Source organism: Mytilus galloprovincialis, chromosome 5 (assembly GCF_965363235.1).
Source record: "Mytilus galloprovincialis chromosome 5, xbMytGall1.hap1.1, whole genome shotgun sequence".
Taxonomy (NCBI): domain Eukaryota; kingdom Metazoa; phylum Mollusca; class Bivalvia; order Mytilida; family Mytilidae; genus Mytilus; species Mytilus galloprovincialis.
The window spans coordinates 37203414-37217410 of NC_134842.1; the positions used below are offsets into that span (position 1 = coordinate 37203414).

The 13997-nt window shown below is 30.6% G+C and overlaps 1 protein-coding gene across 5 annotated transcripts in view; it reads right to left on the reverse strand.

Annotated features, from left to right (window-relative positions):
* Nucleotides 1-3528: 3528 nt before the first annotated feature.
* Nucleotides 3529-13997, reverse strand: part of LOC143075738 (vacuole membrane protein 1-like) — a 32507-nt gene continuing 22038 nt past the window's right edge. For all 5 annotated transcript variants that reach the window (XM_076251294.1, XM_076251293.1, XM_076251291.1 and 2 more), the window contains 7 exons: nt 12657-12744; nt 12056-12196; nt 7447-7527; nt 6828-6944; nt 6461-6522; nt 5258-5360; nt 3529-4654 (listed from right to left, as the gene is read on the reverse strand). In XM_076251294.1, coding sequence (XP_076107409.1) covers nt 4514-4654; nt 5258-5360; nt 6461-6522; nt 6828-6944; nt 7447-7527; nt 12056-12196; nt 12657-12744 — 733 coding nt within the window. In that variant the 3' untranslated portion in view covers nt 3529-4513. The remainder of the gene's footprint in view (nt 4655-5257; nt 5361-6460; nt 6523-6827; nt 6945-7446; nt 7528-12055; nt 12197-12656; nt 12745-13997) is intronic.

Sequence of the window (13997 nt, forward strand, 5' to 3'; positions counted from 1 at the left end):
ATTTTAATTTGTTACAGCAAGTACTGAAAATTCAGAAATTGTTGCATGCATTTATAATTATGATTTTTGAAGAATTGACAAAAATGTTAGATTTCAGATACAGATATAAATACTAGACATCAGAATGTGAGTTCTGCGATAATTACCAAGTTGCATTATTGCATTAATAAAAACCTTGCAATAATTTCTGAATATACAGTACATTTTTTGTACTTAAAAGTATTCTTTTCTAAAAATCAGCTTAGTCAAAAATTAACAAAATCAAATTATCTAAGGAACGTTATCCCTAAATTTCTTGTTTTAATTCAAACTGAAAGCAATAGCGTTTGACCTTTAAATGGTACTATCGTCTATTTATACTGCCCTTGGTCAAACACCTATATATATTGACATGTAGCTTTCATACAAAGCTAAATCTAAACAGGCTAGTTAAAAATTCAGGGGTTGTTTACTTGAAACATTCTTTGTCAACATTGAAGTTCTTTTTTTTTATTTCTTCAATTGATCACCATTTGAACTTTTATGGTTAAAGAATAAAAATGAACTAGTAGAGGTTCTTGGTATATGTATTACAGAGATCATTTCGAATTTAAATAATTAAAAAAACAGACAAAAAAAACAGGTATATGGTCATTTCTTATTTTACAGATATGGGACTAAAACAGACAGTGTAGTAGTTGTATCGTATCACCAGGCCAGTAGCCAGGAATTTCCAAGGGGGGGTATTTGGACTCATGAACTCGACTTTAACAGTCACAATTTGAACAAAACGTTGACTTTAACAGTGCTTATTTGGTTTCAAGGGGGAGTTTGGACCCTAGCTACAGGTATGATCACATGGTACTATCATCTACTGCCCTTGATCAAACACTTATATATTGAGATGTTGCTATCATACAAGCTGGAGTTGAAAATAAAATGGTTTTTTTTTATAATTCTTCAGTTTCACAATGAAAATGCTCTAGAGAGGTTCCTGGTATTTGTATTAGTGTCATGTGTATATTGTATGCTTACTGTATTAATAGTCTCTTATAAATTTTAACATGAATATGGTATTACATGCAAAAAAGATATATATTTTTTTTTTTACAGATTTGGGACATCAGATGATGAGGGGAATGTTTATGTGACTAATAGGAATACCAACATTGTAAAAGTAATATCTGATGATATCATAATAGAGAGAACAGTAACTGAACATTTGGAACATGCTTTGCCAACATTGAAGTTTTTTTTTTTATATAATTCTTTGATTGATGACCATTTTGTATTTGCTTGTAGTGTTTCAGCATAAAAATACACTACAGAGGTTCCTTGTATTTATATCAGTGTACTATGTATATTATATGCCTACATAGATCATTTTGACATTAGAAGCTTTTTTATTTTAATTTTAACATGTATATGGTCTACAATTTTTTTTCTTTTTTTTCTTACAGATATGTGTCATCAAATGATGAGGGGAATGTGTATGTGACTGATTTGAGTACCAACACTGTAGTAGTAATATCAGATGATGGAAAACATTGCAGAGAAACTATTACTGAATCAGACAGTAGTATTTGATGATGGTAAACATCAAAGAGAAACTATTACTGAATCAGACAGTAGTATTTGATGATGGTAAACATCATAAAGAAATTCCTACTGAATCAGACAGTAGTATTTGATGATGGTAAACATCATAGAGAAATTCCTACTGAATCAGACAGTAGTATTTGATGATGGTAAACATCAAAGAGAAACTATTACTGAATCAGACAATAGTATTTGATGATGGTAAACATCATAGAGAAATTCCTACTGAATCAGATGGACTAACATAAAAGTTATGCAAATTTTTGTACATTTTGTTTTGAGTTTAACATTAATAGCTTATATTAATTGATTTTTGGTGTGTTAACGCCACTTTTAGGCACCACATTAAGGCTATTTCATGGCAGCCAGTTTTTATTGGGGGAGGAAGCCAGAGTGCCTGGAGAAAACCACTGACCTTCGATAGGAAAACTGAACATCCTATTCAATTAAGATTGTCGTCAAGTGCACCTGCACAAGCAGGGTATAAACTCACAACCCCAGTGTTGACTGGCTTGTGATTACAGTAGTAACTACTTAGACCACTAGGCCACTGAGGTCCCTTAATAGCTTATATATTGACATACAAAGATTACCAGCAAAAAAGGATTTAAAAAATACATGGTATTCTTAAAATTTCTTTGCTTATATTGATTGATTAATTGTTTTTTAACACCACTTTCAACACTATTGTGCTATTTCGTGGCAGCAAGTTATTATTGGTGGAGGAAACCAAAGTGCCAAGAGAGAACCTCCGACCTTCTATAGGAAAACTGACAATTTCAGTAAATTTAGATTGGAGTCAAGCGCTTGCCCTATGCACAGTTAGAACTTGAAACCTCAAGTGTTGATAGGCTAGTGATACAGTAGTTGAGAATACTTAAACAAAGTGACCCCTTTGTTTATATTGAAACCCTCTGCTGTTTATTATGATTTTAGAAATATATGAGAGCCTGCTTAAAACTAGACAACAAAACAATGCCAAGGGTACATTTGATATTGTACAAGTTTCACAAAATCATTTAGGTTGATGGATTTTTGTTTTGTTCATTTCATGTTTGAAAAATTAATACATTTAGAGTTTAAATTTTTTATATGCTCAATAATGCCCTGTGTTCAGACTCACAAGATGGTATCACTACTAGGTTATAAAATATGAAACAATAGTTAAATCTACCAGTCATGTTGATAAAAAAAAAAAAGCTTCAAAAGAACTAGAAACATATACTAATTATTACATTAACTAATGTATACCTTTATTAAAAATAAATTTCAAACCAGGTAAGGAATGTAGGGGTAATGTAAAAATTATTCTGAAAGTAAGTATTTGAACACATTTGTTTATAAACATAAGAAAATTGTCCAAATATTCTGACTAGTAGCTTGAAAAGATTTTGGTGCAAATTGCAGACAACAATGGCAAGGCATTCCAAAATAATATTTTTATTTCACATTTTAAAAATGTCTCATTCTTCCTATGACATCAAAACAATAAAGAAACAAATAAAAGTGTTATTTTACTTGAAATTTCATAATTAAAGCATAAAAACTTAGTTATAAGTATTGAATGCTTACTTTTGTATATCTATAAGGTTGTAAATGTTTTTGTCTTGTGTGCAAATTTGTAAGTATGAAGCACTTAAATCAAAATATGCTTAGTCAATGCTTTTACTCTGACAATACAATTATATTCTTAAGAACTGTTAATTCAGAAATTAATAAGGGTTAATGCGAATAATGCGACTAGGTTTGTATGGCAAGCATTAGAAATTACATTCTGATAACCTCTATATATAAATGTATGGTCCTGAATATTCACAATAATTAATTCCACATTTTTATCCATTCTTAAAAAATCTTAATAATAAATGCACACAATAATTTCTGAATTTACAGTATTAGTCCCAGATTATTATTACAATGTGTGGAAAAAAAAAACAAATAAATGACAACAAAATTCTGACAGGGTTATCACTGTTAAATATTTACTTAATTCACCTCAAAGGGGAAGAGAATATATATTGTATAAATAATATGGTCTTAAATCATGTTCTGAAAGCAAAAAAAATGTGATCATTGGTGAGTTAAATAGCATATATATTTATATAAATAAACAGATGTGGTTTGATTGCTTATGAGACAACTTTCTACAAGAGATCAAATGTCACAGAATTTAACAATTAGAGGTCAATGTATGGCCTTCAACAACGAGTGAACCATGTACCAACATTATTTGAAATCCAGCATCAATCTAACCATATCTCTTTATTATTATTTTCATTGAAAAATTAACTTCAAGAATAGTTTTTTGCTATGTATGTTGAGCTGAAAACAACGGCATTGTCTGATATCATTTTCATTGAAATTAATTTTAACACAGTATGAAGCATACACCTTATCGCTATTTGTCCGCCATTACTGGATATTACACAGGTTCTCTTAAAAACTTGACGTCACAAAACAAAATATCTGACGCCACAATGGAAAAGTGATTGTTGTATGCGTCAAAAGTTCAAGCGGCCGGGTCAGCCAGGATTAGCGATAAAGTGTTTTCCATTAATATAGCCAACTATATATATTTAAATAAGTTATTCAGAATTCGTATTACAAACATTCAAATACAATAAATATGCCATGATAAATTAATTCTTTTAACAACTTTTAAATAGTGAAGTTTCAAAATATTTCAAAATCAAACAAATAATATTAACAAAAATATAATTGAAAATTATAAGAAAATAGAATTTCCATCCTTTAATACATGACTATAGTAAATGAAAAGTTCAATTGAAAAACTACACAACTGAAATGATATGTGCTACATTGTATAAAAGAATTAACCTAATATGGTTTGAACTCACAAATACACACACACAAACAGTAGTACAATTTTACAAACAATATTTGCACTGTTTTTTTATACACATAATATCTCTAATCATGATTGAGATTTCTTGTGCTTTTCTTTACACAGTCTTTTGTGGTAGCTCTGGGCTGTGGAGTTGATGATTGACAGGACGAAATAAACAACCATTACAATAATAACTTTCTCAAATATCCATCCCAACAGGTTGGAATCCTGAAATTACAAAGAATAAGTTATAAAGTGTTATGTCAGAAGTGCTCATTTAAGTAAGTGCATATGTTTTTTTCTACTCTAGATGACATCAGTCTATATTGTCTCCAGATGGTTTTCTGTAATGTTGGGTTACTGTTTTGGTTATATAAAAGATTGTGTCCGTAGTACAGATAATTTTATGTTCAGTGGACCGTGAAATGGTCTCTAATTCAGCATTATAATTAGAAAGATCATATCATACGGAACATGTGTACTAAGTTTAAAGTTGAGTCATCAAAAACTACCTTGACCAAAAACTTTAACCTCAAGTGGGACGGACGGATGGACGAGCAGAGGACACATAGACAAAAAAACATAATGCCCTTATGTGGTCATAAAAATAATGTATATAAAGAAATAACATTTAGAGAGAAGCAATAATGTGACGGGTATATGCAACTTTCCACTGCTATTCAATGTTTACAGACAATAAATTAGCTTCATGTTATGAATTGGTTTAATATCTTTGCATGTTTATAAAATGTAAAAGTCAGTCTTTTGAGAAAGCTACTACTTGTCAATTCCTTCCCTTACTCAGACCTACCCCTGTTAGATAGTACTTACAGATTTGACATGAGTTCCTGGTTTATGATGAAGCTTTTTCTTCTGAACTTCTAAATATTCTTTAAATGGCGTCTGTAAAGATATACCTATGGAGGGAATTTTTCTGAAATAAAAAAGTTAAAATGCATTTAAAAATTCACTTAAAGTCATAAGAAACGAGTGACTGGTGAAAAATAATGTTCATCTAATTCTTGAACAAATGCATGTATATATCATAAACTTAGTCCTCTGTGCACGATTTTATCATTTTTTACGCAAATATATCGTATAATTTTTTTTCTATCTGTCTGTTATGGTTTAATAAATATGGCTACTCATTAAATGCTGTGTTTTGAAGCCGAAGTTTCCTGGCAGCAAGCAATTAAAAATAAGTAAACTTCTTCTAAATGTGGACAAATTAAAGAATTTTCCTCAGAAAAAAAAGTATATGTACATAAGTTTTATAATGAAAACTATCCATTTAGTTTTAAAAAACATATGATATTTTTTTTTAATTTGAGGTTTCATATGACTAAACTAAAACAATTTGTCATCTTGCAGTTCTACTGTAAAAATTGACATCTTAATATCTTGGCTCTAAATAGTTGTGAAGAAATATTTGTAAAATAAGTAAAATCTAAATGTGTTACTTTGGCACTTCTACTTTTTCAAAATATTGAAACATTCATCCAAAATCTAAATTCAGAAATTATTTTGAGGTTACTATCAATACAAATAATGCGACTGGATGGGTATCCCAATAATAGCTTAGATTCTGATATTTTTTTTTAAATACATATCAGCTTCTTCCAAAATCGCAACAACTAATCTCGGAATTTTGTACATTCTTGAAAAAAATCTCAAAAATTAATGAACACAATAATTACTGAATTTACAGTATCTGTATGGTATGATCAGTGGCGGATCCAGGGGGTGGGGGTGGGGGTGGTGTTCCGGGGGTTGGAACCCCCCCCCTTTTTTTTTGGACAATCAATGCATTTGAATGGGAGCATATAGTTGGAACCCCCTTTACTCTGGGTTGGGAACCCCCCCTTTTTAAAATGGCTGGATCCGCCCCTGATGATTGTGATATTAAGTCATTTGTTTTTCCTTATAAATACTGGAGCAAATTAAATTCCTTATTTCTTTTTGAAAAAATAAATGTCAAAATCCTTTGAAAAAGATATAATTTAAAACCCTTTCTCTTTTATGCTGTACACTTACCCTATAAACTTGACTATAGTTTCCACATGATGTGCACTAAACATGAATATAATAAATAATTTCTGAAAAGAAAAGATAAAATTACAGTAGCATATTTACAAATAAAATCAAATACTACAGTGATAGATTTTATGTATCAATTTTTAACTCGATTTTTTTTTCTTCTTCAGTAAACTAGAACCCATGAATTCTAATAACTCACAAACATGTAACTTTTGCTAAAAAAAAAAAACGAAATATGATACCCACGAATTAAAAGTACTTTCACAGTATCTACTTTTTCTATAGTACACTGCAAATGTGTATGAATTAAAATAAATGAGTATTCATTACGAGATAGCTACCAACAACATAACATAGAACTTACCTGTATATGCATTTTAATAACAGCTTTTCCTATTAATGTTGCACCAAAAAATGTCCAAAATGGAATGAGAAAATGACCACATGTTATTCCTGCCAAATCAAACAGAGGGTTTGGTATCTGTAAAAAAAAAAAAGTAAAATTTATAGTCAAGACAATCAAAATTGAATTTATACAAATTCAGAGGCAATCCAGTTTCACAATGATAACTTAAATAAAATCTATTAGTGTGACTGTATGCTTTTTCAATGTTTAAAAGATTACAATACCAATTTCCAGAATTAGCCTAGATTTAATATTTTATCAATAGATATGTACCAATATCGGAGCATCTGCAGCTCATATATTTAACTGACAGACTTCTTATACAGATTTAAAAATAGAATTAAAGAACCAAGAGGCACAGATTAAAATAAAGCATGTGTTTTTTGTCTGATAATGGACAACTTGACCATGTTTATAGAAAAAATGTTTTGTTGTTTGGAAAAAGTTTTTCCAGAAGTGATGTTTTTAAGATTTATACTTTCTCAAGCAGATTTTCAGACAAAAAATTAAAAGTACTAATATGTAGATTAAACCTTACATTGACACCCCAGTAATGTTTATCTAGCTCAGTACTTACCGATGCACAGGCTAAAATACCAAAGAACCCAACTTTCTGTACAAGGTTATGTACAGCTAATTTAGATTTTTCCATAAATCCCTGAAATAGTAAAACATAAGACAGTAGATTATAATATATTAAACACTCATTTCCAATAAACATGCTTGAGATAACAGAAATTTCAAATCCTTCTTGTTTGTTTCCTATTTAAATGCATTTGGACACATTTAATTCTACTATTTAACCATTGTTAACTTTAGATCTACTTGAAATATGAACTGATTTAAAATAATGGAAAAAAATTTTGTTGCTAATTTGCTTCTAGCTATACTTTCCTCGTTTTAGTTCATATGCTCTTATTTTTTTTTTATAAGTTTTGGATTTTCAAATATTTCCACTTTAAGCTTTGCTGAACAGTCAGGGGACTTACTGAAATAAGGGATTTTTAAATCACTTATTTGAGTAGCAAAATTGAAGTTTTGTCACAAATTGTGATTTTGTAGTTTTACCAAAATTTTAAACACATAGGTTTTAATAATATCTTTTCATTAATAAAATTGGAAAAAATGAACTTTTTGCTTCTTTTATGTAGCAAGGTTTATGCCTTTGATGCTATCATTTATCTGCAAATTCTATTTTAGTTGAAAAAATGCTATAATAATGGCTTTACATAATAAACTCATACTTTCTTAACAGATTTTTCCCAGCAGTGGGAGTATTTTTCCTGTAAAGTTCAAGGTTTCATCTTTCAGATTATGTAATAAAATTCTACTGTTCGCGATAAAAATTTCACTGTTCGGGGGGTGTTGAAATTAGTGGGGTTTATTAAAATAATGATACTTAAATAAGTGATTTTTGGGAAGGAAATTGAGGTATGATACTTAAACAAGTGATTTTTATGTCATTATCCTAGATTCAGTACAAGGTCATCACCTGAAATGACCTGGTCATCCTAGACAACACAGATGTTGGTTCTGATAAGTTTAGAAACATAAATAGTCTCTGGATCATTAGTATTCTATATTTAAAGCTATAATAAAATTCAATCACTTCTTCTAGTGATTAATTTGTACTACTTAAATAGGTGAGTATTAAACATGTTAAAGAAAGACAACTCTTACTTCCAATCTGTATGGAAATAATATTACTTAAATCAGTGATTTAGAAAATCACTCATTTAAGTAAGTCCCCTGACTGCTGAAGAGACATTTCTCGTCAAAATGCACATCTGGTGCAGAAAAATTGGTACCTTTAATGTTATTTATCACAGTAAAAACTAACAAACACAGTGAACAAAGCTAACAAAGTCATACCCTGTAAGCACTGTAAAAAGTGTGACAAATCAAGCCAACATAACAAAAAAGCAAAGTCATGAGTTTTGTTAAAACGTAGCATATGGTTATTTATGTGCTCAATATCATTATGCAAGAAACATTCTTTAATTTTTTTAAATGAAATCCTTTTCAATGCTGGTTCAGAAACAAGATGCCTAAAAACTTCAGAAGATATAGTACAGTCCAAATATGAGACATGAGAATGAACAGACAAACAGACCAACAAGTTAAACATACAATTACTATATACTGCTCGCTTTAAAAGGGAGGTATAATACCTACACTGTTAGTGAATTTTAAAATGGATATCCCCAAAACCATAAATAATATTATCTTCACTCTGACAGTAAGAACAAGATAACGTTTCTTTGTTTACACCGTCAAGTAGTGTTCAACAACTGTATCTATATAGATTCCTACACTGCAACAAGTGTATTACGATATTTCTCCACTCGAGACAGTTAAATTTTATTATTTAAAGCACGAGGCTTAAAATTTAACTGTCTCAAGTGGAGAAATATCGTAATACACGAGTTATAGTGTCGCAATCTGTTTCTCTAATGATTTTTATCCTTCTTTTTAAAGATTTTCAGAAACTTGTGTTCTTTATATGCGACGTCATCAGGCATTGCCGCCTTTTTTCTTGGCATCACAATAGGACAATTCAGAAGAAAACAAAACATTTAGATGTCATAATCAAATTTCGACTAATCATTTGCCGAGAACAGATTTTTCACTAGTGAGGAGAAATATTTTTCTCACACCGGTCAGGAAATGTGAAAATAGCACAAAAATTAGAGAAAGTATCATCAATGTCTGTGCATAGATGTTAAAGAGGAGTTACACTTACAAGAGACAATTACCATAAAAAGCCCAGTATGATAAGTCCCCATTCCCTTTTTGCAACAGGAATTCAGAAAAACCTTTTTGTCACTCAGTGAAATTCTTCAACTTTCAAGATCATGGTCGTTTAAAATGTTTATAGTTCAAAATGTTTATAGTTCAAAATGTTGAAAAGGATTCTAGAACACTGTTATGACTGTACGGATGCTAAATAAACACAAAATAAATAAAGAGCTGCGCTTTAGCGCATGATACGCCCGTTGCTCTTTTAACTTGTCTTTTATGCTTTAAATGAATTTATATGATCAACTAGAAATATATATACAAATCAAAAGGGATGTTACATTAATATATTCACCAAAGTTTCATAAAATCCCCCTTTTTTAGGTATAAAAATTTATTACTTAAGAAAACGTAAAATCTAAAATTTATAAAAATGAAAAGGGAGCTTATGTCAATAGATATAAACAATTTATCAAAGTTGCATAAAATTTTGTGAAAGTGTTAGTTATTGTCCCAAAATTCGAAAATCCCCCCTTTTTTAAGCATAAAAATTCATAACACGGAAATGTAAAATCTGAAATTTATAAAAATTGAAAGGGGGCTTACATCAATAGATATAAACAATTCACCAAAGTTTCATGGACATTGGTGAAAGCCTTTTTGAGTTATTGTCCGAAGTGTTGAAAATCCCCCTTTTTTTATGAATAAAGCCCCATAAATCCAAAACTTAAAATCTGAAATTTATAAAAATTAAAAGGGAGCTTACATCAATAGATATAAACAATTCACCAAAGTTTCATGGACATTGGTGAAAGCCTTTTTGAGTTATTGTCCGAAGTGTTGAAAATCCCCCTTTTTTATGAATAAAGCCCCATAAATCCAAAACTTAAAATCTGAAATTTATAAAAATTGAAAGGGAGCTTACATCAATAGATATAAACAATTCACCAAAGTTTCATGGACATTGGTGAAAGCCTTTTTGAGTTATTGTCCGAAGTGTTGAAAATCCCCCCTTTTTTATGAATAAAGCCCCATAAAACCAAAACTTAAAATCTGAAATTAAAAAAAAATGAAAGGGAGCTTACGTCAATAGATGTAAACAATTCACTTAAGTTTCATGGAAATTGGTGAAAGTGTTTTTGAGTTATTGTCCGAAGTGTGGACGACGGACGGACGGACGGACGGACGGACAACGGTATACCATAATACGCCCCGTCTAAAAGACGACGGGCGTATAAAAAAATAAAAAATATTGGAAAGTTTTTGTGTAAATTGTAAACAATTTCATTGTAAGTATGTAAAACATGTAGAAATCCGATCCATAATAAATATTGGGGAAAAAATACAACTTGATATTAGGTGTTAGCTTTTAGTAAATTACTGTTAAATTTATTCATGGCTTAAACGTGTGATGACCGTAGCCAAATTATCCGCCAGCAGCTGTCTTAAACACCAAATCCAATAAATAACTTCTTACGTAAAAATGTAGTTTATACATCATTATGCAATGCTATGAATAGAAATAAGAAATGTCTAATGAATTATATTACATTTTGATATTTATTAGTAAATATTTTTAAATTGAATATTAGTATGGAACAGATAATCATTAAAGAATTTGAAAAGAAATAAAGGTGCCCTCTACTCTTTCAGAACATTTCGCAAAGTAAGCAAACATCACAAAATTCTTGCCTTAAGTACTTCAAAATTTGCACTGCTGCCTAGCAATTTGAGTTTTGCAGTAAGACTATTGATTTTGCAAGCCTGAATAGGGTGCCACATATTGTTATATTGAAGTAAGTTCAATTATCTCCCCTATCACAATACAACCAAGATTATATTCCTTCATGTACATTTTCAGGTAGAGTTCTACAACTATGTAAAGTGACCAACAGACAGATAGTCAGTCTGATTCCTAGATTTAAACCTCAAAAGCTTAGGTTGTTGGGAGGGGAGTTTAAAAAAGATAGAATGCCACTTACATTTTAAATTGTGTCAATGGTTTCACAAAAGTTGACACAAAATGCACAAAGGACAAAAGTAAAAATTATAAAATAGACAGAACAAGAATGTGTCCAAAGTACACGGATGCCCCACTCACACTATCCTTTTCCATGTTCGATGGACCGTGAAATTGGGTAATAATCTAATTTGGCATTAAAATTAGAAAGATTATATCATAAGCAACAAGTGTACTAAGTTTCAAGTTGATTGGACTTCAGTTTCATCAAAAACTACCTTGACTCAAAACTTTAACCTGAATGGATGCACAGACGAACGGACAGACGATCGAACAAACGGAGCCACAGACCAGAAAACATAATGCCCCTCTACTATCGTAGGTGGGGCATATATAACAGAAGATTACTAGAAGGCACCCACAAAAACATGAAAGGCCAAAAATAACAGTACACGCTCTCACTCGGACCATAACCTGTTAGACTTACTAATTCTTCAGGATGCTCTTTTTTCTCATGAATGAGTTCTTCTATTTCTTCAAACTCATCGTCATCAAGATCTGCCCCTGACAGCCTGGCTGCCCTTGCCATAAAATAGGGCGGCAATTCTCCAAGTGCTGTCCCAGCACCCTGAAACATAAAGATATAATTTTGTAATCTCTCACTCTATAATATAAATTATCCAATAATTAGTACTTCTTGTATGGTGTGGTATAAAAAATATTCTTGCATTTTTGTGCCTGTCCCAAGTCAGGAGCCTCTGGCCTGCGTTAGTCTTGTATGATTTTTAATTTTAGTTCATTTATATATTTCGGGTTTAACATCCATTATCACTGAGCTAGTACACATTTTTGTTTAGAGGCCAGCTAAGGCATGCCATGGGTGCGGGATTTTTCTCTTTGTGTTGATGACCCATTGGTGGCCTTTGGTGAATATTGCTCTCAGGTTGGGTTGTTGTCTCTTTAACACATTCCCTATATCCATTCCCAATTTTATCTAAATATCTACATGATCTATAATGAGTTTATTTATTTGCTATGATAATTTAGGAAACAATATCATTTCCATAAAGGTTGAATATATGGCATACCCACATAATAGCTTCAAGTCTGACTTTATTCATTATAGTCCATAACGATACTGTGCTGCCATCTGTAACACCTTCCGGACAAACAATTCTAAAAATACAATATTACTTAAATTTAATCTGGTGTATGAAATAAGGGATCTATATATATACATTTATTCATATATGACATTATTTGTTAACACAGTTTAAAAATCAAATCTGTTCATCAATATATTTTATAAATTACATAAATTAGGCCGTTAGTTTTCTCGTTTGAATTGTTTTACATTGTCATTTGGGCCTTTGCGGTATGGGCTTTGCTCATTGTTGAAGGCCGTTCGGTGACCTATAGTTGTTAATTTCTGTATCATTTTGGTTGTTTCTTGAGGAGAGTAGTCTTATTGTCAATCATACCACATCTTCTTCTTTATAATAAATATTAAAGAAACTATATGTCATACAACTAATAGGGAAAGAAACACAAGCAAATTAAAGAAAAATGCTATTTCAACAAAAGAAATTTATTAAAACAAATCCAGAAAATTATAAAATTCAGATTGATTCCTATCATTCACAAAATAAAACAATTCTAACAGCAAAACTAATCTTCAAAATATTACTGAACACAAAACTTTTTGTTGTTGAAGAAGAAAAGAATCAAATGAAAAAAAAACTTTCCAACTACTAAAAGATATCGTTTATATTGGAAGCTTATAAAATTTTAGGAAGTTTAACACAATCAATCTATTCTATGAATTTCAAGAGTAAGCAAGTCTTAAAGAAACTTTAAATTAAAATTTTAACCACATGCTCCACAGGGCGCAGCTATATACGACCACAGAGGTTGAACCCTGAATGGTTGAGGCAAGTATGGACACAACATTCAAGCTGGATTCAGCTCTAAATTTGGATCGTGATTAAATAGTTGACACAGCATAGGTTTCTGACACAGAATGAATGTGGTCTAATGAACTTAAAATATTTTTTTGCCTTTGAGCAATTCACTATGCTGTTGAATATTAATCCTCTCAAAAAAATGTTTGAAGAAATTTTCTTTTTATTTATGAAATCTGAAATGAGAAAAATTTAACCCCCCCCCCCCCCCCTCCTTTTTTTTCACATCCCCCCTTTCCCTTTTTCCAAAACTGATCTCAATTCAAATTTTAAATGGAGTTTGCAACAATCACTACTCATTTAAATACATCATAAAATATTAAAATGTAAAATAAAGTGCTTGTTATCACTGAATGGTAAAGATTGTTTTAATTTATCAGTTGGTAGTAAAAGTGAATATATACATTGTATATTGTATAAAACAATGATTTAAGTTGATTCAACTACAATTCTGGACAAAGAAAGATA